Consider the following 25,842-nt stretch of genomic DNA (forward strand, 5'->3'; position numbering starts at 1 on the left):
TGTTTTACATAAAAATTTAAAATGCCTGAATAGGATATAATTATGTCTCATGTGGGCAGGATAGCTGAATTACAACATATTTATTATTCTGGGGAGAGGTGGAGGGATTGTATACATTACAACACAGACACACATGCACACACACAGCAACTTTGTTTAATAGAGTCTTTTATCCACCACCTGGATTTCTCATCAGGCAACCTATAATTCTACTATATGTACCCTCTAGGTGCCATATGTTGTAATTATACAGAGAGCCAAGTGTTGCTCTAATTAGATCATTTGGCAAAAGGGATTTAGAAACACCATGATGGATATTTACTAGTAGAGATCTAATTAACTCTGGCATATCTGTAACTGAAATATGAGGATAAAACTCCACAACAGAAATAGAGGGTCAAACATAGTACATGATACTAGACCTTCAATATTTACATAGCATCCGCACAGTCTAGCAGATTCTATTTCTAGAGATGACAAAGTTAGGAGGAACCCACATTTATCTGCCTTGTCTCTACTGGGAAGGCACAAACACTGCCTTTCTGGTTTTAATATCCAGTCACATCACTTCAGTTCTAATTGCTCTTAATTACATGCCACTTTGGTTTGAACGTTTCCATGATCACTTAAATCCATTTGATGATGCAGAGCTATTTTCTCTGAACAAAGGCACTGCTGAGGTAGTTCAAGGACTTAATTTACCTCTTCTCCAAGGGGCTTAGATGGTTTTAACCCAGCCCTGAAATCAGACCATTATGCCTCCTTTCCCCAGGAAACTAGAAAACCATGGATCTGAAGGCTGCCAATTTATTACTGAAAATATGAAATGAGTTAACAGTAAAGGCTGATTCTGGCCAACTTATTCATATTAAAGATGTCAGCAGTATTCCAGTTTGAAAAGGGAGGTAATGAAAGCAGTTTTATTTTTACTAATGATAGACTTGAGCTTCCCTGGTGGCTCAGATAGTAAAGAATCTGCCTGCAATGTGGGAGACCTGGGTTTGATCCCTGGGTTGGGAAGATCCCCTAGAGAAGGAAATGGCAACCCACTCCAGTATTCTTGCCTGGAAAAACCCCATGGGCAGAGGAGTCCATGGGGTTGCAAAGAGTTGGACACGACTGAGTGACTAACACTTTCACTTATTGACTTACCATGAGACTCCATGCTCTCTTAAAGAAGAGAGAAGCACCTAACGCTCACTCCTTCCTCAGGCAAAGCTGGTACAGACAGAGTTTCTGGAATAAGTGAGACATGGACTTGAACACCAGCCCTAATATTACCAAACTCTGCAACCTCAGGTAGGGTGAATACCCTCTCTGAGCTCATGTTTCCTTATCTAAGAATGGAATAGGGCTGATCTCGAAATGTTTTTCCGAAGACTAAAAGAAAACATATATAAAGTGTTTTGCAGAAGGCACAGTAAAGAATGAAAAATAGCTAGGTAATATTATTATTCAAAAACGGGAGAGAAGTGATGGCCACAAGAGAACCAGGAAATACAGGAAAAGAGCCAAGGTAATCAGTATCCTGAATCCCCAGCAATTCCCAAAGCTCAAGGTTTATTCATGAAGGTGCTAGTGACATAAAGGGAGATCAAAGTCTCATTTCAACTTAATAACTAGAGATTTCGGAGCTTCTTCAGAGCCAAGCTGACTCACAGCATTTCTGTCACTATTATTTTATATCTGTCAACATTATTTCAAAGTGTTAATCATCTCTTGTTCGAAAGTCTGAAGCATTTCCCTACCAATTATTCTTCCATTTCTTCCCTCTACACTCGACTGACACCCAGTTTCCCACTTGGCTGGATCCCTCTTGACTTGCTCATGTCTGTCCCTTCATCTTGATCAGACATGAGCCCCCACACAGAGGCCTCCTGCTTCACCCTCTGCAGCCCTGTGTGGACCACTTTCTTTCACAACTGCTTAAACTCACTTCCTGTTGGAAGCCAATTCTGGCAGACCCTGCCTGACTCTAAGAGTCTCTTCTCTGTGTATTCCCTAAGCACTGACACTTAACTCTGTTTGGAAGATGTTACGTTAATTTGTACTTCACTGGTGGTTTCCAAGTTGTTTCATGTGTGTATACACTATCATAATAGCTGAATTTTATAAAACTTAGGAAGTGAGTCTTGGGATTTCTATCTTCTCTCTCCTCTTTCAACTGCACAAGGCCATTTATCATTGTTAAGAGTCATTTTTATAATCACCAAATTAAAATAAAAAGCCCTCTGCAAAACCACAGTCAGTATAAAATCACAGATCCTCAACCTGGGATGAAGAGCTCCCATTGCTTCATTCTTTTCCTTGTTTTCTAGAAACCTGGGGAAGAGCATCAGATATATACTCTCCACTCTCATTGCCCCTCATCTTTTGTGTCTTCACCTCGAAAGCTCCCCTGGCTGATTTCTCCAGGGAGTGCAAAGCTTTGGGGGCCTGAAAAGAAGTTCCTTTGAGTGAAATTTGGGAGCCACTGAAACAGAAGGGACAGCATTCAGACTTCCAGCCTAATTTATTTCCTCTTCAATTTGCATTTCATGGACTCCGTAGAAGTGACCATTTTCCCTGGTGACTTAGATGGTAAAGAGTCCACCTGCAATGCAGGGTTCAATGCCTGGGTCTGGAAGATCCCCTGGAGAAGGGAATGGCAACCCACTCCAGTATTCTTGCCTGGAGAATTCCATGGACAGAGGAGCCAAAAACATGCTGTGAGATGGATGGAGGCACAGATTTTTTTTTTTCCCCTATAAAGAGTCAGATTGTAAATATTCAAGGCTTTGCAGGCCAGATGGTTTCTGTTGCAACTACTCAACCCTGTCCCACTGGAGCACAAAAACCGCCTAGACAATTTGTTCAAGAATAGTATGGGGCTGTGTCCAATAAAACTTTATTTGTAGACACTGAAATTTGAATTTCATTTAAATTTGATGTGTCGTAAAATGCATTTCCTTTTTTATTTTTGTCTTACCATTTGAAAATGTAAAATGATTCTCAAGCTTGCAGGGTGTTCAAACACATGGAGGGCTGGCTGGATGTGGCTGGGGGGCTGTAGGTTGTCAAGCCCTGGGTAAGAGAGTTTGGGGGAGGAAGAATAGTGTGTTGAAAAGTTTTGTAGCAGGAAGAATAAGAGCATTTGATGAACTGACAGGAGGTTCACACAGCTTAAGAAGTCAGGTTGAGGGAAGAGTAAGAAAGAACAGTGGGGACAGGACGGCAGGAACCTGACCAGTGTCTGGCCTTGCTGATTATGTAATGGACTGTCTGCTCTGAGGCTAATGGGAAACCACTAATACAGTGTCACACCTGGCTTTGCATTAAAATCACCTTCGAGACTTCAAAACAAATTCAGACTCCTGCGTCTCATCTCAGAATTCCTTAGAAAGAATCTTTGGGGATAGAGTGGGATTCTGTACTTTTAAATGTAGCTCTGTTGGTCCTAATGCAGTCAGCTCAGCAGCAGTCTGCATACCCAAATTTGGGGTCTACCAAGAGTCAGGGGCATTTGTGCTCAAACACACATGGCATCTTTACTCATGGGCATTTCAGACTATTATGGGAAATAAACATTAATAAAATAATCAAACTCACAAACACAAAATTTATAAGGAAGGGAGGGAGGGGAGGAAGGAGGGAAGGAGACAAGTAAGGAAGAAGGGAGGGAGGGGAGGAAGGAAGGAAAATAGGAAGGAGAAAGAAAGAAATCCACAGTCCCAACTTCTAGGGAAATCACTGTTAACATTTTAGTGGTGATTCTCCCAGGCTTATTCTTTGCATGTCTATCAAAATATGGACATGTATATGTGTGTTGAGACTACAGAATGATATTTTATATACTGTTAAAGAATCAAACCTTTAAAAGAGGAATAGTCTCTTTCCTTTAAACCACTGTAGAAATTCTGTCCCTTTTTAAATGGCACCTGTAGAACTCAGATTTAAATTAGGTTGTTCATGTGGCTCAGATGCTCAGATGTGTCTTACTCTTCGTGACCCCTATGGACTGTAGCCCACTAGGCTCTTCTATCCATGGGATTCTACAGGCAAGAATACTGGAGTGGGTTGTCATTTCCTCCTCCAGGGGATCTTCCAAACTCAGGGACTGAACCAGGGTCTCCTGAATTGAAGGCAGATTCTTTACCACTAGCACCACCTGGGAAATATATATACATATATTGTTTTATATATATATAGGTTGTTCATAAGTTCAAATGAATCTGTACAAAGGAAGTGTGTGACAAATGTTTATTGAATTTAATTAACCAGGGTTGTGATATGGGAAGTTTCATCTTATGAAAGATTTGAGTACAGGCTGGTTCCAAACAAACCAGTTAAGAGGTTAGCTGAACATTTGCAAAGTCCACACACAAGATAATGAGGGCAGAAAGTAGGACAGGGGCAGCGGACTGACTGACAAAGAAAGAATGAATGCGGAAGAAACCTGGAAGGATTTTATCATCCGGTGTTGTCTTTAGGTTGGGATCCTAATTTTAAATACTTCCATATAAAAATTCACTTCTCTTGCCAGCATATCCTTAGGTATAACCAATAACCATGAGCACATGAATAGAACAGGTGGTTGCCTGAATCTGGACATCACTTTAATTCCTGATCGTAACACAACAAGACATAACTGTACTGAGGCAGAAAAGACCGGTGACTGAAGCTAAATTTACGGAGTCTCCACAGGACAGGGTCTGTGTACCACTGCACACATTTAAAAAACAAATGTCTCTAAACTCTTCTGCAACGACTCTTCAGGGGAGCTCAAAGTCGTAACTATTTTATGCATGGCTCTAGGAGAGACAAACGCAAGGAAAGGGAGAAAAGTTCCAGGTCTGAATTGGAGAGCAAGATAAGCTCAGTCTATTTCCATGACTATACATGCAAAATTAAAATGAAATAGTATTACCAATAAGCGGGGCAACAGATTCTATCTAGAGCAATGATGCTTGAGTTGCTTTGATGTTGTTTTGCCTCCAAGGCAGGATTTCCATTATTATGGAGATGAACTGCCTCTAATTATTGCAATAACATAATTGTTCCCCAGGGCAGAATTCCTAATAACAGAGCTATACGGCTCTGCAGCAACTGTAAGAGATATCCTGAGGGCGGGTTTCTCATTAAGAGCACATATATAGACACTCTGCCTCCAGAAGAGAAACAGAATGCCTGAAGCAATAAACTTTCTTTTCCACACAAGGATTCGATCAACCTCTGGGCAAATACCTGCCATCACACGTGCTCTGCCCCCCAGATTGCCAGTATCTTTAGACCAGGCTTTCACACCTTATATACAACATAGAGTTTTGCTGCCCTGTACTTAGAGTTTCTTCCACGTATTATGTGAATTTCAACTCTTTCAAAGACTTCTGGGAAGAAAGGCAAATTAGTAGAGCCATGATCTAATTCCACTGTGGCAGAAGACTGTGGGTTCTTTAGTCAAGACACAGGAATTTTATTCCTCTTTGGTATGAACAGTCTCACAGAATGTTAGACTTGATCTGATTATACTGTGGGCATCAGACAAACCTAAACATGTATTTCAGTCTGGGAAGAAGTGCCTAAGAATACGGACGATTGTACCATTTTATTGCGTGTTTGAAACATGTCCACGGTGGCCTCACAGTGCTCCCCTGAGGTCATGTTAAGGTTCCTCAATGCAGTGGTCATCTTTGAGTCATTATTTTGTCATCTCTTGGAAGCAGCAAGCACTTGCTCCTTCTTGACCCTTTCTGCTCCCTTGGTTTCTGTTTCCTAGGTTCTCCCACATCTCTGAATCCCCCTCCCAGCGGGCTCTGCTTCTACCCACTTTTTGCATGTGGCCATTTCTCAAGGTTCCTTTCTTTGATTCACAGGTGTTCTCATTCTACACAACTCTCTGGGTGTGCGTATCCACTCCACAGCTTCTTATCAACCGGTGACATCTGGGTCTCTGTCTTTACTCTCCCGAACTCAGACCCACATTTCCGGTTGGACATTCTCATTCACTGAACACTTAGTCTGTACCAGGCACCATCCTAGGGGCTAGCATTACAGAAAGGGACAAAACACAAAGGGCCCCTTGTAACCATGAAGTAAACTCAAAGTAGAAGAGCAGGGTGAAGCGATCTGATGCAGGGACCCTACTGTACTGGACTTGCTTTGCTAGCTCCAACGATGGAGGAGGGGGCCATGAGCCAAGGAATGCAGGTGATTTCCAGAAAGCGAGACAGTGATTCTCCCCTAGAACCTCCAGAAGGAATGCATTACTTAAGGATATAATAAGACTATTTATTTCTTTATCAATACTATTTTAATTCCAAATGGCAGCTTTAATTTTGGCTTTCAGAAAGACATTGAAAGAAATGTGCTATTTTAACTCAAGGAGAATAATTTTTGACTTATGACCTCCAGGGCTATAAAGTGCTAAATTTTTATTGTTTAAGACATACACACACACACTTTCCAGTCTCTGTCTTCACGAAATTTACATTATGATTAAATGGAGAGGGGGGGAAGACAGATAATGGAAAAAAGGCAAATATGCAGCATGTTAGAAGGTAGTAAGAACTATGAAAATCATAAAGCATGAGAAGAGGATGGTGGCGGTGTTTACAATTTGAAATAGGTTTGAGGGAAAAATTTTTGCTGAGAAAGTGATATTGAATGGGATTCCAATCTGAATGTGACGTCACCACTTGAAGGCACCTCAGATTTCAGACGTTAATACTCATTTCTTTATCTTCCCCTCTCAAACTTAGTTCTCTCTTCTCAGTACTGTGGTCAGTAGCTCTGCCACCTACCAGCTGCTCAAGTTAGAATCTTAGAAGTCACTTTCTTTTTTGCCTCCCTTCTTTTTAAAATATCTCTGCTTAATAGGTCATTTAAGTTTAAAAAAATAATCTATCTGTCTTCCCTCCTATACTATCAGGAGACTGACACTGAAGTCCTTTTGGTTTTCATTTTAACATACTGCCTGCAACTGGTCTCTCTGTGTTTCTAATCTTGTTCTACTCTGATTCTTTGTCCATGTTGCAAGCAGAGCAATCCTTCTGCAGCACGCATATGACGGTACACTCTCCTGCATAAAATCCTTCAATCTTCTCTGGGAGTTCAAGCCTGAACTCTACAGACATCAAATTCAAGGCTTCCACAATCTATTGTTGGCCTACATTTTCCAATGTTCCTTCTAAATGTATCATCTATGATTGAAAAACATATTGTTATTTTGCTGCTGGGCCCGTGCACTAATCTAAGAGCATCTTGAGGGCTGGGTTTATGTCTCCTCCTTATCTCTCTAGTCAGTGCCAGGCAAAGGGCTCAACATATGGTAAGCACAGAATGAACGCTTTGTTCATTGATCAAAATCTATGTCGGCTAGTTTCACAGAATAGTTCTGCTGCTGGTCTGAAACCACGCCTGTGAGAGGCAGGCTGTAAGTTTCAGATTCTTTCCAGAAGCATTCAGTGATATATCTATACTTAATTATTATCCATTAGCTTGACATAAGGTATTAGCCTAACATTTACAAGGAAGGAGAGACATTCTTAAACGTGAGTAAGAATAAGAAGTCTTTATTTACACATGGTTAACTAAAGTAACATTTCACTAATTTCTTCAGCTTCAGTGAGAAATAAAATATTTTCTCTAAGTGAATTTTCCAGACAACTAGATTTACCCCTTTAAGCACTAAGTTAATTGTTTAAAATAATCATTGGGAGGGAGTGGTTTTTCTATGACGTACACTTGTTTGCCTTACTAATCTAAGCTAGCTGAAGATGCTTTTTCCTCTTTAGGGACACAGTGTAATAATAATCATCAATCTTTGCTACAGAGTTCAAGATACTTATTCCCTTATTAATACTGTTTTAATTCTGAATGGCAGATTTAATTCTGGCTTTCAGAAAGACATTGAAAGAAACGTTTAGGACAGTAAGAGGATGTCAAATAACATGACATGAAGAACATCAGGATTTGGACTTTGAAAATAATTGAAAGGCGACTTGAGAATAGCATGTCGGTATATAAAGGGAAGAGGTATGGTGGAAGAGAATTAGATTTTTTTCTTAATATAACTTCAGAAAGCAAAGCAAGAAACAATGAGTGGAAATTACAAGGATATTGGTTATGAGGAAATACTCTAAAAATTAGTCAGGTCCTCATGTTAGACGTAACCAGGGATGGTGAAGGTCCACCCATTGTGGGGTTCCCTATCTGGGAATGGAAGCTGAGTTCCATGACTAGGGTAGGAATTGGACACTGTTGCCTATCTAGGACACTGTTGCCTGTCCACTTACTCTTCTTCTGGTTGTAGGACCCTATGTTTCTTTGAGAAAACCCCTGTCACATTCTCAGTCCTCAAGGTCTTAGGTGGAGCTTTCTCAAGTGCCTCTTAGGATGGCATCTGACCATGTCCTTCTGATCAGTGCATCACATTCCCTGAATGTTACTGGTTCAGGGAAAATCACTGACCAAGGCAGGTTTATCCCATGCCATAAGCATCTCTTCTGCAGCTGTGAGAAGTTAGAAAAGAGGGAAAGCATGGTGCTACCAGCAGCCATCCTACCAACAGGAGAGGAGAGCCTATCAGAAAATGGAGCCAAACCAGAGGAAGACACCAGTGAGAGAGGAAGCCAGCCAGTCAGTCCCGCTGTCACTGGGTCAGCTCCTGAACCCAGCACACCTCGAGTCACAGCCCGGCCCTGGTGTTCTCAGGTGCAGAGCCAATACGCTGCTTTTGGTACTGAAGCCGGATCTGAGTTGGGTTTCTGTCACTTGTAACCAAAAGAGTCCATGTGAGTTGGTTTCATGTCTCCTTATGATTCTAGGTGCCTAGGGTTTTATAAATGATTCTGTCATTCTAAATTCTGATTCTTTTTTTGTAACAGATCAATCTCATCTGCCTCAAACGCCTTCTGTCCAGAAACTAACAGTAAACAAAATTATCAACCTTTTTCAGTTACATGACTTGATTGCTCAATGAATCCAAATAATTCCACTGCTTTGGTGATGAGTAGAGGCCTCTCCTGAGAACTGAAGTACTTGGGTCTTTGTGACAAACCATCTCTGTTTTAAAGGCCTGATATTGCCTGTACTCTGATAGCTGGATTAATATACAAGAAAACAAAAAAAATATTTATGCTTATGGATATGCTGCCTACACAATAGTGAAGTTATAAAAATTGAAGATTAAATCTTTCATTTAGATGACTGGTTTAATATATATATATATAAGGTCAGTGTAAATATGATTTAAATTCCTAAAACCTTTAAAAACCAAAATAAGCACATACAAAAGTATTTTAAAAATTGTTCACATGTTAACATTAAACTAGTATTTCTGAATTCATACCCATTGCGGTAGCTATAACACCACAATGTGAATAATATCAAAATGTAAACATTTAAAAATGTTGCTTCTTATACTTTTACTGTAATCTCATTTGCAGGCAGCTGATTAGCTAAATTTGAAATAAAAAATCACTTAAGCAGTGTTTGGCTAAGTCAAACCATAAGCTCTAGGGAGAACATTAATAAAAAGTGGTGCTTGATCATAAATTTTGTTCCACTGAAACTTGGTTTATAGCAATACTCTGTAATTGAGATTAATCATCTTTTATTCAAATGTTAAAGGCCATCATTCAAAAGTCTACAGATAACAAATTTTGGAGAGGGTGTGGAGAAAAGGCAGCCCTCCCACACTGTTGGTGAGAATATAAATTGGGGCAGCCACTATAGAAAATGGTATGGAGGGTCCTCAAAAAAAAACTAAAAATAGACTTTGGTATATTCCAGCAATTCAACCCTTGGGCATATACCCAGACAAAACTGTAATTCAAAAAGATACAAGCACCCCTATGTTCAGTAGTAGCACTACTTACAACAACCAGGAAATGGAAACAACCTGTGTTCACTGACAGAAGAATGGAAAAAGAAGACAGGATACGGGAACTCCCCTGGTGGTCTGCTGGCTGTCTTTACATTCCCAATGCAGGGAGCCTGGATTCAATCCCTGGCCAGCTAACTAGACCACATATGCTGCAGCTAAGAGTTAGCATGCCGCAACTAAAAAAAATGTGCACACCACCACAAGAAGATCGAAGATCCCACATGCCACAACTAAGATCCAGCTCAGCCAAATAAATAAATAAAATATTAAAAAAAAAAAAAAAAAGATGTGGTATACACACACACACACACACACACACACACACACACAGGAATATTACTCAACCATCAAAAAGAATGAAACAATGCCATTTGCAGCAACATGGATGAACCTAGAGATGATCATACTAAGTGAAGTAAGTCAGAAAGAGAAAGACAAATACAACATGGTATCACTTATATGTAGAATCTAAAATCTGATACCTCAACATATCTGTGAAATAAAAACAAACTCACAGAGAACACACTTATAGTTGCTAAGGGGGAGAGTGGGCAGCCAACGGAAGGAGTGAGGGTTTGGGATTAGCAGAGATAAACTATTATATATAGGATAGATAAAACACAAGGTCCTACTGCATAGCACAGGGAGTTATATTTTGTGATAAACCATAATATCCTGTGATAAGCCGTAATGGAAAAGAATATGAAAAAGAGTATGTATATCTAAATCACTTTGCTATAGAGAAGAAATAAATGCAACATTGTAAGACAAGGGAAAGGCTACTCAGTTCAACATTCTTGCCTGGATAATCCCATAGACAGAGGAGCTTGGCGGGCTACAGCCCATGGGGTCACAAAGAGTTGGGTATGACTGAGTGACTAAGCATGTCACGTTATATTGTAAACCACCAATACTTCAATAAATTAAAAAAAAAATCATTCAAATGTTAACAGTTTGCCTTTTGATTCTTAGGATTCCACATCTCAAAAGAGAATTACAAATCCATATATTGGAAACTATTGCTCAACACTGTACATACTCAACAAAAATTTTTCCTTTTGTGTTGTTCTAGTAATGTCAGTCCTTTTCTAAAATAGGAATTCTAAACTTTTCACTAATGAATCCTATATATGACCACTTTTGTTCATTTATTCACTTACTTATGTTTCTCTTTTATCAAAAAGACATAGAGGAAAATGGCAGAATTTCTTCTCTGTCAACAAGGAAATGTCAGTAATAGCTTTCTTATTTTTTACCCTTTTCAGAAATTACAGGAAGTCCAGTTGAGTTTATCTTTCTCATACTCTTTACTCCATGGATGTGTGGCCCATACTGTTCTAACATTAAAACTTTTTAAAAAAATCACTGACATTTAAAACTTAAGATAGCTCAACTTAAATTCCATATTTCTAGTTTCCCTTGAAAAATGAGAAGGTAGGGAGGCACGGGACCTCTATTTCCATTTGGTGGCAATAATATGCTAGAATTGAGTGGCAAGTGTCTCCCATGGATGGGACACACACTTAAGCCTCTACATTCACCTTTAAATTATACCTAGCCAGGGACTTCCCTGGTGGTCCAGTGGCTAAAACTCCAAGCTCCCAATGCAGGGGGCCTGGGTTCAATCCCTGGTCAGGGAAACAGATCCCACGTGCCACAACTAAGAATTTGCATGCTTCAACTGAAAGATCCTGCATGCGGCAACAATGTTTGAAGATCCTGTGTGCTCCAACTAAGACTGGGCGCAGCCAAATAAGTTAGTTAAGTAAAAAACAAATACATGCTTTGTTTAAAAAAAAAAAAAATATATATATATATATATTATACCTGATCAGCTTTTAAATTCATTTTCATGATGAAAATCAATCTATCTGTTTAACACACTGTGAGTGAGGTAGAACCGAGAAAGAGAACAGTGAGGACACAGCACCTACGGGGATAAAAAGTGCTAACACTGACAGTTTGGGTCATGCCTGGTGATGGTGGAGGTGGAGGTGACAAAGACCAGGACCTGAGTAATGACGGGGAGTTTCCTTGCTTTAAAGATACCCTTAGTGCCATAGCAATGTTGAGTCTATATCTGAACCCTATCAATCAAGTCAGAAGAAAAAATTTTAAAAATTGGGGAGAGATAAGCTTTGTGGTAAGTCAAATGGTAGAAAAAGTCAAATTTACTTATTAAAAGTAATTCTTGGTATATCATTGTCCCAAAGTTAATTTAAACAACCTATAGCAATGATTAAATTATAGTCATTATATTAAATTATAGTTGAGTGGTCATTAATACTGTTCAAAAAGTTAGGCTGTCCTTCTTCTTCTAGGCACACAGAAAGACTGAATTTCCCTGTTGGGCTGAATTTGGGAAGAGCCATGTGACTTCTTTTGGCCACCAAAACATGAGCAAAAAAGAAGTGCTTCACTTCACAAGTTTAGCACCCTCTTTTCCTTCTACAATTTAAATGTTCCAGAGAGTGCTATTCTACCAGCCTAGGCTTTAGAGAGCAGCAAAGCCCCCAGCAGACCTCTGGTGGGCATACAGTGTGGATGAGAAATGTCCTTTTGTTTTAAGACACTGTAGGTTGCTTGTGACAGCAGCAAATTTTATTTGCCTCTCCTGGATTGATCTTCCATGTTACTCAAACCTCACTCATTCATATATCTATTTTTCATATTATTTTAAAATATTTTTCTTCATAGCAATGTTATATTAAAACTTTTAAAATGTAGCCTTAATCTAATAATGTATGTGGTGCACAAAATAAGAAACTGCTCTCAAGTTCCAACTTTGGCTCCAGGTTTGAATGTCAGGCCAGTAATCAGTAAACTATACCACTTTCTTGATATAACAGAAATCAGAAAGAGACACATATTATGCATTTACTATGTATGAATACACCCTCTATAAACCATATCAGGTTTGTTTGCAAAAATCATTAATAAGGACAACATCATCAGTGTGATGATCTACTTTGCATATGTAAATCCAAAGGTGTACAGGTGTTAAAGTCGATACACACACATTTTTACAGGCCTCCCCATGACATCGTGAAGTACTTGACCTTTAGCATCAATTAAAATCATTATGTATACAGCTGGTAAATGTTATCTTATGCATGACGGATTCATGCACAATCACCATTTTCCAACACATCTGAGTAGATTACAGAAAGGAGTGGGAGATATTTTATAGCGTGACAGCCAAGAAAAGGTCTTAAGAGATGCCTGCCATTTGTCACAATATGACCTAAACCCCCAAACAACCCATATAATTACACTGCATAAAAGAACATGCGTTATAAACATAATTCATGTATAATAGGAAACACACATTTGAAGAGTTTAGATATCAGAAAGAAAAAAAAACTTTTCAAAAATAAGTTTGAAATAGAGTTCTTAAAAAGACATGATTAAAATAATAAAAGCCATGTTATTTGAAAATGAGTTCTGGAATTAGAGACAGTTTGAAAAAAAGGAAGAGATTAACAAGAGACATATTAGACACTGCCAAATATTTGACGGGTTGCCATAGCAAAAAAGAACTGGAATTACTTGTTTATAGGGAAAAAAAGGAGGTATTAATAGAACGGAGAAAGATGGGCAAGTCTACAAATAAATTTTAAGCTAAAATTAAAAAAGATATTTCCAGTTGCACATCTTTGGGCAGCTCCTACACCCTTCAACAGGGATCACGTGATCTACCTGTGCAAGAAAGGCTTTCTAGAATCTTAATATCAAAAAGGATTATGAAGACCTGCTCATTTACCACACTTTTCCAAAGCTTCAGATCTTTGATTAGCATTTAGTTCATGAAGAGCTGATCATAATTTCTTCCCTCTAGGACTATTAACAACAGACCTATAAATTATTATGGGTTAACCACATACTTAAAATATTTCGAGATAATACCTTTCATTTTCTTTTAATACGTCCCTTCCTTTCTTCCAGGTGTAGATAGGTTTCGGAGAAGCCTTTGGCTTACACTCAATGACAACTTCACCTCCCACTTTGACAAGAGTTACCCTTTTTAAGAGGGTTCTTGAAAAATCTGGACCTACAGCTGGAAGAGAATACAGAAATGAAATAATTATTATGGGAGAAAAAATCCACTTGATCATTCGTTATAGTTTTTCTTTCTGCAATGCACTTATTATATCAAAGGGAAGAAGTTGCATTTTTTTTTCTCTGAAGTACAGGAGTAACACTGGAAGTTTTGATGGATTTATGAAAAGTTGAGCTATAGTTTGTATACAGTAAAATGTACCCATTGAAAGTGTACAGCTTGATGAATTTGGAAAACTCCAACAGGAAGATCAAAATATACACTATTCCAACACTATACATAGTGAGGGATTCTTTATGAAAACTACTCTATGTTCAGATGAAGAAAATTTTTTAAGTTTTACAGAAGCAAAAGGGAAAGACGAAAAAAAAGCCCATAAGGCACTTTTCTGGTTGTGTAGGTGAAGCACCCCTTCCTTGACAGTTACTGCCTTTGTTCTCTCTCATAGTTCTCTGAGCAGCTCTCCCTAAGAGGATGTGTTGAAATGTCTACAGCATCACCCTCTGCGAGCGCCTCCTTAAAAATAATGACTTAGATCAGCTTCCCACTATCACTGCCTAATGCAATGCATGGTTCTTGCAGGATAAATTGTGACTTGCTCTTAGAAAACTCTATTCCATGCTTGCTACCAATATTCTAAGAAAATCATTCAAGTTGACACCAAATATGTAGTTACATGGAAATAACATTAAATAATTTCTTTCTTAAAACAAAAGATATTCCTCTGTATCCTTAAAGAAATATGAAAGAAGCCTTTCTGAAAACTTTCCATTTCCTTCTGCATTAATTACACGAATGTTTTAGGGTTTCTTGTAAGCTGTTATCATATTAAAAATCCCTGACTCACTGTAGCTTGACCTGATAGAATTTACAATTTCATACTATGTTGAATGTGAAATTTAAACACAAATACTAGCCACAAATTACTTAGAAGAGTACAGGGAATGAGTATGTATGTATGTGGGTGGGGAGGATGGGGATCCTTTTTTAAATGTACACAAACCATATGTTAGTGATTAAAAAAATAAAAGGTTTCAGCAGAAGCAAGTTAAACCTTCATTAAGTGCTTCTGTTATTAAAATATTTTCGGTGTATAGAAAGAAAGAAAGATGGGAAGGTTACTTTTTAATGGGGTGTTGTAAGGTACACACGGGGTTGGCTTTACTCAGTGAAGGTTAAACTAAATAAATGAATCTAGTAGGCAACTGCTACCTCAGTCGGTATGCCTTGGATTCATGAGGGAAGTCTATAATTCAAAGAGTAATTGCATAATGATAAATGCAATTAATAAAGAGACTGCAAGTACAAATGCTTGTACTTATAATGAGATAAATGCATTCCCTGTATGATCTTCAAAATTACATAATGAAAATTATAGGGTTCTGAGAAATATAAGGTCAGGACACATCTACTCGATATTTATGTAACATGAATACTAACAAAAACAATAATCATTCTAGTAAATATATCAGCATGATTAAAAAGATAGCTTAAATTCCTAATAGATAAACACTACAAAAACAAAACAAAACAGGACTTCAGTGTGTGTGTATATATGAAGACAGTTTGGTGAAACAAGGAAGCCGGGAAAGAGAAGAGCTGAGAATGGTAATCTATAAAACAAGTACAAAGTGCAGAAAGGCTCAGGAGAGCCACAGTCTTAAACACAGTCATGTTGAAACAAGGCCAAAACTGAGTCAAGAGGAAGAATATGGGCTAAATGAGACACAGTCACTATGCTATCTGCCTTGACTAGCCTTGTGTTGACCTGAGTTAGTGAGCTTTGTTCTTGGTTGCTGGAACTAGTGAAATGCATGGACAAAGCAAGCATCTGTTATATTGATCTCATTTTTCCATTCACTACTCCCACACATGCTAATTTTCAACACACAAAGGTTCTTATAGCAGAATAGACTCACTTCCATCTTATGGAAACACCTGAACTGACACAGTAATGTGGAAAAAAAAAAAACAAGTCTCTAGAAGCTTTTTTTTAAAGGGTATTGTGTGAAATAGAGTTACAAATCTGTTAACATATAAAAATTCCTTCTTAAAACTATATCTTTCTACACACACATATTTTTATCACTTTAGAGAGACATTTTTCATCTGTTCAGGAGGAATTCTGCAACTGCATTTGAAATGAGTTTACATAAATCAAACCATGCACAACACATGGGTGTATTTGTCAAAAAACTATATATTGCTTTTACGGGCTTTGAAATAGCATGATATCGGCCACACAGAAGGCAGAAAATGCACATTCCACTTTCAAAAGCATTTGTGCTATACTATGTATGTGCCTATTATCTTTTGGATATCCTAGAGATAAGACTGCCTTTGAATGGCTTTCACTAACAAAAAAAAAAAAAAAAAAAGGAAATATAAATTTATATTTGTTCTCCTTGCTTATTCAACTTGCTTAAATTTACTTCTAGTTTTATCTAACTCTACAAATCTATCAGTTGCCACTATAAGCTGCAGTGTTTTCACAGGCAAAATTGTCAGACCTTCGTCCGTTTTTGAATACTGGACCCATCAACGGATGGGTCCGTTGTTTTGTGGCCATCTTTCACCCCTGAGATGCCCTGAAGCTTGTGGGGTGATGCTTTCTGAGTCTGTTCCCTATATTTATTCTAAATCTCAACCGTCAGCTCAGGAGAGGCTTGAAGGCAAAGCAAAAGGAGACTCTTAAATTTTGATATTCACAGAGAATCAGATGTTTAAGAGTTATTGATAAGGTCCCATTAGGGCATTGTTAGAATCCAACCTTTGTTGGCACTGGAAAAAATTAGTGCACATTCAATGTGAAACTTCAGTGGGTTCCTAATGGTTCAGAAAAGATAAAAGCAATTGTCAAATTACCCACTTGAGCTTGAGAGCAGTGCCAATTGTAGGAGCTCCTCATTTGCTAAATCTAATGCACTTTGAGGACAACGTTTCTTACAGGAACTACTAGGGGGCACTGCACTCCCAGTGTTGAAATAAGTCACACTACAGGACCTCGTCCCTGTGGGCAGTGTGACTTTTTATTATTTATCAATGATCTTTAACATATTAATATTACATTACCTAGGAGAAGCACCCGGCTGAGAGAAACCTTCTGTGTAATTCTCCACTGTTTGCTTTCACTTAATTAAATGGCTCTTGGTCACATGTCAAGGGTATTTCAAGTGGCCAACAGAACCCTTGAAAACTGAAGTTGTGCCCTAGGAGTTGGTGAGAATGATAACTGTTTAACGGAATGTGCAGTAGCAGTCCCACCTGGGGAACAGATGGGTGTGATGTTTTACTCTGTTATTAAAGGAAAGGATAATTACGTGTGCCTGGTCTATAAATCTGCAGAAACACCACTGGGATCACTGCCAGTTGACAGGGACTATTAAGGCTGGCCCTTTCAGAAGTTCAGAATTTCATATTATTTTAACCTTTTTCTATTGCCTTTAACTATTACCTCATCATCCCGTAGAAAATAAAGCTCGAGTAAATGCATTCATTCAAGTATGGCCACCCCTGAGGAGATAATGCTGGTATCAGATATTAAAACCCCAAACTTTGCTGCCTTGCTGGGTAGATAGCTAGAAGATTGGCTACAGTGGAGATAGTCTTCTTTCTAGGTCCATCATTTCAGAATGGCTGATGCAAAATCAGTCTCTCTGATCGGGGATGACATTCAAAAGGAGACACTCAACAAACTCTGAAGTCAGAGTTTTCTATTCTAGGATTACCATGACGCACTCCTTCTAAGACTCTAATGGTTGCCCCTGCTGGCTTTGGTCTAATTTGCTGAATGTCCTGTTCCCCCCAGGCTCCTCCTATCGTGGTTGCTCTTGTTTACGGGCTTTTGCTCTTTGGGGAAAGTTATTATCAAACCAAACTAATAATATTTACAGTCACAAGATTTAAGATTAAATAAAATACCTGTATTGTACAAAAGCACTTCAATATTTTTCCAGAGTTAATTCTTTATACCTATTCCTCTCCTCTGCTACTTCCACTATTGTCATTTTGCGTGTGCGTGTCAGTTGCTCAGTTGTACCCAACTCCTTGTGACCCATGGACCAGGCTCCTCTGTCCATGGGATTCTCCAGGCAACAACACTGGAGTGGGTTGCCACACCCTTCTCCAGGGGATCCTCCCGACTGAGGGATCAAACTTGGGTCTCCCACATTGCAGGCAGATTCAAATGAGCTACCCGGACCTTTCAGAGAATTTTAAGCTGAAAAGAAATACAGTTTTGTTTGAAAACAAAAAACCCTTTTTATTTTGAAATAATTACAGATTCACAAGAAGTTGCAAAGATAATTCAGAGAGGTCCAGTGTATCCTTCACTCAGTTTCCCCAATGGTTACATCTTTTTTTTTTTTTTTAAGTAATTGGAGGATAATTGCTTTACAATGTCGTGTTGGTTTCTGCCATACAACGTGAATCAGCCATAACTATATGTATGTCCACTCCTTTTTGAACACCCCCCCAAGCCCATCCCATCTCTCTAGGTCATCACAGAGCACTGAGCTGAGACCCCTGTGCTATATAGCAACTTCCCAGTAGCTATCTATTTTACATGCGGTAATGTGTATGTTTCACGGCTACTCTCCCAGTTGGTCCCACTCCCTCCTTTCCCCACTGTGTCCACAATCTGTTCCCCATGTCTATTCCTGCCCAGCAAATAGGTTCATCAGTACTGTTTTCCCAGATTCCATATATATGCGTTAATATATAGTATTTGTGACCCCAGTAAAACATTGCAAGGAACCTAATCATGAATATGGTGTGTAGAGTTCTGTCTTATTTTATCAAGTACTTTGACTTGTAACTACCACTGAAATAAAGATACAGAACTCTTCCATCACTACAAAGATCTCTCTCATGCTACCGTTTTAGAGGTGCATTCAACCCCCTTCTGTATTCCCTTTGCCTAGAATCCACCAATCTAATCTGTATTCCAACTCTACAATTTCGTCATTTTGAGAATGTAAAAAAAATCATACATTTGTATCCATAAAATCATACATTATGCTTTTTTTCAGAGATTTCTTTTTTCAGCTGGCATAATGCTCTTGAGATTCACCCAGGATGCTGAATGTATTAACAGTGATTCCTTTCTATTGCTGAGTAGTTATATCTCAACCATGCGGGTGTGCAAGAGAAATTCATCTCCACTGTTGACATTTCAGGCACTACGATAACTGATGAATACTTCTAAAGCACAGAAACCATTTCAAGATCTTTCAACAGTATCACTGCCAACTAGTAGGATTAGCCCTTTTTTCTTTTTTTTAGTGTGGGGATTGACATGTACACACTGCTGTATTAACAATGGACAGTAAACAAGGACTTACAGTACAGTACAGGAACTCTTTTCAATGTTATATAACAACCTAAATGGGAAAATAATTTGAAAAAGAATAGACACATGTGTAACTGAACCACTTTGCTGCACACTTGAAACTAACACAATATTGTTAATCACCTATACTCCAATATAAAATTTTAAAAACCCTTTTTTCTTTTTATGAAGGTTTGAAAGCCAAGCTCTCGTTCGGTAAACAAGGATAGACTCTTTCTTACTCAAGGAAAGATATTTTAAAGCCATTTTAGAACATCATATCTTACACAACAATAAACATGTTGATTGAAAATCATTCTTATGTGTTTTAAAAGCTTCAACTGCTAAACCCTTGTTAACCTTCCTTGAGCAGCTCTATCTGTATGAAGATAAGATGGCAAGCATCTGTAACTGTAAGCACTTTGAACTTCCTACATTAGTCCAAGTTAGTGATATTTCATTTTATTTGGCATAACATCCTGAACACTCACACAAATTTGTGAAAGTAGTGTGTGGTGGTACAACGTTATATTTGATTGAGCAACTTTGTTATGAGATCAAAATAGTTATTTAATTGACAGAAGAGAGTCATTAAACTCTGAGAATTCTGGAATCCCAGTGGTTACAAAATGGTAGCACCCATTAGTAGTAATTATTAGGTCATCAGTTCCTTGAAGGCAAAGACTATGAATCAGGGATCTTGGACCTAGCACAGTCCTTGCACAAATCAGATGTTCAATTGATATATGCTGAATTAATGTATGTTGTAGGAGAACTAAGGAATTCAGTTCAAGATAGGAAATACCCTTCTCATGATACTCTGCCTGGAATTCAGTGACTTCTTGAACTTCACGGCCTATGCATAGGACACTCCATCCTCTCTGGAGTTGGACCTCAGTCAAATGAAGCAGGATTATCCAAGAAACAATTCAAGCTATCTGTACACTTGTCCCTCAAAATCCAATATCCATGGAGAGACTGGTTCCAGGTACAAAAATCCATGGATGCTTAAGTCCCTCATTTAAATAGCAGGCTGCAGTGAATACAGCCAGCCCTCCATAACTGGCAGGTGTAGAGCGCTGGCTGTACTCTTTTACCACGTGAATCGGTGTGATGGTAGATAGTTAACAACTGAATCTCCAAGCAAAACAAAACACCAAAGAACTTGGGTTTCGAGCTTGCCAATTTCTGATTTTCCAAGTGTAGGGTTGAATCAGCAGCAGTGTCACCTGGCAACTTGTTTGAAGTGCAAACCCTCAGGCCCCACTCGAGAACTACTATGTCAGGAACTCTGGAGGTAGGGCTCAGCTTTGTGTGTTTAAACGAGTCTTCCAAACGATTCTGATGCATCGTAGAGTCTGAGAATCAATATCATAGAAAAACCTAATTACTTTCTGATCTGATCAGTTACAGCAATAGAACTTCTACCCATTGGAATCACTCCTGGGTGACTAAGGTATAAAGAGTCCTGGAGTCTCTACTGGTCCTGGAGCCTCTACAAGGACTAGTTGGTAGGGAGGATGGTATCAGGTCAGTTCAGTTCAGTCACGCAGCTGTGTCTGACTCTTTAAGACCCCATGGACTGTAGCACACCAGGCCTCTCTGTCCTTCACCAACTCCTAGAGTTAGATCAAACCTGTCCATCATATCAGTGATGTCATCCAACCATCTCATCCTCTGTTGTCTGTTCTCCTTCTGCCTTCAATCTTTCCCAGCAACAGGGTCTTCTCCAGTGAGTCAGTTCTTTGCATCAGGTGGCCAAAGAATTGAAGCTTCACCTTCAGCATCAGTCCTTCCAATGAATATTCAGGAGTGATTTCCTTTAGGATTGACTGGTTGGATCTCCTTGTAGTCCAAGGGACTCAAGAGTCTTCTCCAACATTACAGATCAAAAGCATCAATTCTTTTGTGCTCAGCTTTCTTTATGGTCCAGCTCTCACATCCATACATAGTTACTGGAAAATCCACAGACTTTACTAGACAGAACTTTGTTGGCAAAGTAATCACTCTGCTTGTTAATGTGCTGTCTAGTTTTGTCATAACTTTGCTTCCAAGGAGCAAGCATCTTTTAATTTTATGGCTGCAGTCACTATCTTCAGTGATTTTGTAGCCCAAGAAAATAAATTCTGTCATTGTTTCCATTGTTTCTCCACCGATTTGCCATGAAGTGATGGGACTGGATGCCATGATCTTCGTTTTTTGAATGTTGAATTAATTTTAAGCCAGCTTTCTCACTCTCCTCTTTCACTTTCATCAAGAGACTCTTTCGTTCTTCACTTTCTGCCATAAGGGGATAGTGTCATCTGTGTATTTGAGGTTATTGATATTTCTCCCGGCAATCTTGATTCCAGCTTGTGCTTCTTCCAGCCCAGCATTTCACATGATGTACTCTGTATATAAGTTAAATAAGCTGGGTGACAATACACAGCCTTGACGTACTGCTTTCCCAATTTGGAACCAGTCTGTTGTTCCATGTTCGGTTCTAACTGTTGCTTCTTAACCTGCATACAGATTTCTCAGAAGGCAGGTCAGGTGGTCTGGTATTCCCATCTCTTTAAGAATTTTCCACAGTTTGCTGTGATCCACACAGTCAAAGGCTTTGGCATAGTCAATAAAGCAGAAATAGATGTTCTGGAACTCTCTTGTTTTTTCTGTGATCCAGTGGATTTTGGCAATTTGGTCTCTGGTTCCTCTGTTCTTTCTAAATCCAGCTTGAACATCTGGAAGTTCTTGATTCACGTACTGTTGAAGTCTCCCTTGGAGAATTTTAAGCATTACTTTGCTAGCATGTGAGATGAGTGCAATTGTGCAGTAGTTTGAACATTCTTTGGCATTGCCTTTCTTTGGGATTGGAATGAAAACTGACCTTTTCCAGTCCTGTGGCCACTGCCAAGTTTTCTAAATTTGTTGGCATATTGAGTGCAGCACTTTTACAGTATCATCGTTTAGGATTTGAAATAGCTCAACTGGAATTCCATCACCTCCAATTAGCTTTGTTCATGAGGCCCAGTTGACTTCACATTCCAGGATGTCTGGCTCTAGGTTAATGATCGCACGATCAGGGCTATCTGTGTCATGAAGATCTTTTTTGTACAGTTATTTTGTGTATTCTTGTCACCTCTTCCTAATATCTTCTGCTTCTGTTAGGTCCATACCATTTCTGTCATTTATTGTGCCCATCTTTGCATGAGCACAATACCATAATTTTTGCTTGGTATCTCTAACTTTCTTGACGAGATCTCTAGTCTTTCCCATTCTGTTGTTTTCCTCTATTTCTTTGCATGGATCACTGAGGAAGCCTTTCTTATCTCTCCTTGCTATTCTTTGGAACTCTGCATTCAGATGGGTATATCTTTCCTTTATTTCTTTGCCTTTAGCTTTCTCCTTTTCTCTTCTTCTCCTCAGACAACCATTTTGCCTCTTTGCTTTTCTTTTTCTTGGGGATGGTCTTGATCACAACCTCCTGTACAATGTCACAAACCTCCGTCCATAGTTCTTCAGGTACTCTATCAGATTTAATTCCTTGAATCTATTTCTCACTTCCACAAGCGATTTGATTTAGGTCATACCTGAACGGTCTAGTGGTTTTCCCTACTTTTTTCAATTTAAGTCTGAATTTAGCAATAAGAAGTTCATGACCCAAGCCACTGTCAGCTCCTCATCTTGTTTTTTCTGAATGTATAGAGCTTCTCCATCTTTGACTGCAAAGAATATAATCAATCAATTTTGGTATTGACCATCTGGTGATGACCTATTATAGAGCTGTCTCCTGTGTTTTGGTAGAGAGTGTTTGCTATGACCAGTGCATTCTCTTGGCAAATCTGTTACCCTTTGCTCTGCTTCATTCTGTACTCCAAGCCCAAACTTGCCTGTTACTCCAGGTATCTCTTGACTTTCTACTTTTGCATTCCAGTCCCCTATGATGAAAAGTACATCAATTTTTTGGTGTTAGTTCTAGAAAGTCCTGTAGGTCTTCATAGAACTGTTCAACTTCAGCTTCTTCGGCATTAGTGGTTGTGGCATAGACTTGGATTACTGTGATACTGAATGGCTTGCCTTGGAAATGAATAGAGATCATTCTGTTGTTTTTGATATCGTACCCAAGTACTGCATTTCGGACTCTTTTGTTGACTAACTATAAAGGCTACTCCATTCTTTGAAGGAATTTTTTGCCCACAGTAGTAGATATAGTGGTCATCTCAGTTAAATTCACCCATTCCAGTCTATTTTAGTTCACTGATTTCTAAAATGTAGATGTTTACTCTTGCCGTCTCCTGTTTGACCACTTCCAATTTACCTTGATTCATGTACCTAATATTCCAGGTTCCTAAGCAATATTGTTCTTTACAGCATCGGGCTGTACTTCCATCACCAGTCAAGTCCACAACTGGGTGTTTTTTTCTTTGGCTCCATCTCTTCATTCTTTCTGCAGTTATTTCTCCACTCTTCTCCAGTAGCATATTAGGCACCTACTGACCTGGGGAGTTCATCTTTCAGTGTCCTATCTTTTTGCCTTTTCATACTGTTCATGGGGTTCTCAAGGCAAGAATACTGAAGTGGTTTTCCATTCCCTTCTCCAGTGCACCATGTTTTGTCAGAACTCTCCACTATGACCTGACACAGCTTGGCTCATAGTTTTCTTGAACTAGACAAGGCTGGGATTCATATGAGGAACGACTGTATGGTACTGGGATATTAAAGACTTCCCCTGGTGACTCACAAGCAGCAAAATTTGAGAATCACTGAAATAGGGTTTACTGGTAATTATGCAGCTATCTATATTATAATCTTTTGGTATGGATACTAGTTTAAAACAGAAACAAAACAAAAGAAAACAAACCCCAAACTTTCTATTGCTACAAACACTTCAGATTTGCAGGAAGTTTTCACATGTGATCTCTTTTAGTTTTGACAGTGACACCCTAATTTTATTGATTAGTGAAGGCTTAGTAACTCATTAAAGATATCAAATTTGCATTTGAGATCCAAGTGCATTGCTTTCCTTCTTTCTGATGAGTTAAGTAAAGCTCCTTTCAGACAATATTTGGATAAGAAAGGCATCCCTCCTCTCACTGGATGCTGTTCACACTCAGCACATTTGATTGTGATCTGGCTCAATGAGGCAGTTGAGAAATCAGACTTAGTTGCAGATGAGCACTTGTGAAAATCCCTGTGAAATGACTTTGAGTTTAGCCTTAATGTTTTTCTAATTTGTAGGCCAATCATTTGGACACATGGCAAATTAACCATATAACTGCCTCAAGCCTGCACCTCACTTTAATCAACCATCAGTGCCTTAATGGCATTGGAGTGTTCTGCCAGGGTCTGAAGTCCTCCACCACAGAGGCCAGGAGAATGCCCACGGCCCTGAACCATCAGACAGGAACTCCTTGGGCCAAGGCTACTTCTATCCCTTATACAGTCCCGGCAAAGTCAGGTCATATCCAAGACCACTGGGAAGACACTCAGTTGCTCTTAAGGACAGTTCATCCCATTTCAAAATCAAAGATACTCTAGAGTGTATAAAATAGACAGCTAGTAGGAATCTGCTGTTTAGGGAGCTCAGCTTGATGCTCTGTGATAAACTAGAGAGGTGGGATGGGGGACGGACAGGAGGGGGATCCAAGAGGGAGAGGATATATGCATACATATGGCTGATTCACTGCGTTGTAGAGCAGAGGCTAACATAACATGATAAAGCAAGTATACTCCAATGAAAAAGATATAGTAATAATTATGATAACAATTTGATTCATTGTAGATCATTAGACAACAAAGGAAAGAAGAAAAAAAAGGAACAAATATCTCCCATATTCCTACCCAATAAAAAGATAGTCTAGTGACACTGCTGGTTATGATCCAGGTCAACTGGACACAGTACCCGAGCATCTTGCTCTAGCACAATCACCTGTCTTCTGTAGAGGATGCTTTTGGTACCTCACATGGATTGTTTTTTCTGGCCCCAGATGCTGTGAGCGTTGGTTGCTTACCAGCTCCAGCTGTCCCCTTTTCTGGGAAGTTCACTGCGAGGTTTTGCTCCATATGCCCTGCCATTACCACCACCACTTGAGGGGCAGATCAATGAACAACTGATGAAGAGATTTTTAAAAAGGTCAGCCTCCTTGCCTGGGTGGGAATAGCTCTAAGATACAATTATGCTCCAGACATCACCCTCTGGAATGCGATAAAGGCTAGACTTTACCTGAGACCATGCCCCTGCTCCCTGCCCTCCATCCCCCTCCCTAGCCTGCTCTCTCTTACGGGTTTTGCTCAGAGGACACTCCTCCAGTGACTCACAGGTACCTAAACCCCTGTCTCAGCTTTTGAGGTCTTCGGCATACTCTATCTTTGCTGTTGTTGAGTCGCTTAGTCGTGCTGGACTCTTTTGTAACCCCATGGACTGTAGCCCACCAGACTCCTCTGTCCATGGGATTTCCCAGGCAAGAATCTTGGGGTGGGTTGCCATTTCCATCTCCAGGGATCTTCCCAACCCAGGGATTGAACCCACATCTCTTGCATTGCAGGTGGATTCTTTACCACTGAGACCCCATATATATATATATACACAGGATGACATTGGTATTCTGT

General features: G+C 39.2%; 1 protein-coding gene across 1 annotated transcript in view; it reads right to left on the reverse strand.

The window, feature by feature from the left end:
- Positions 1–25,842, reverse strand: part of CNTN4 (contactin 4) — a 966,700-nt gene that overhangs the window by 138,968 nt on the left and 801,890 nt on the right. Inside the window, exon 13 of the mRNA XM_065935280.1 lies at positions 13,772–13,922. Within this exon, the coding sequence (XP_065791352.1) occupies positions 13,772–13,922 (151 nt within the window). The remainder of the gene's footprint in view (positions 1–13,771; positions 13,923–25,842) is intronic.

Source organism: Muntiacus reevesi, chromosome 4, assembly GCF_963930625.1.
Source record: "Muntiacus reevesi chromosome 4, mMunRee1.1, whole genome shotgun sequence".
NCBI classification, from domain to species: Eukaryota; Metazoa; Chordata; class Mammalia; order Artiodactyla; family Cervidae; genus Muntiacus; species Muntiacus reevesi.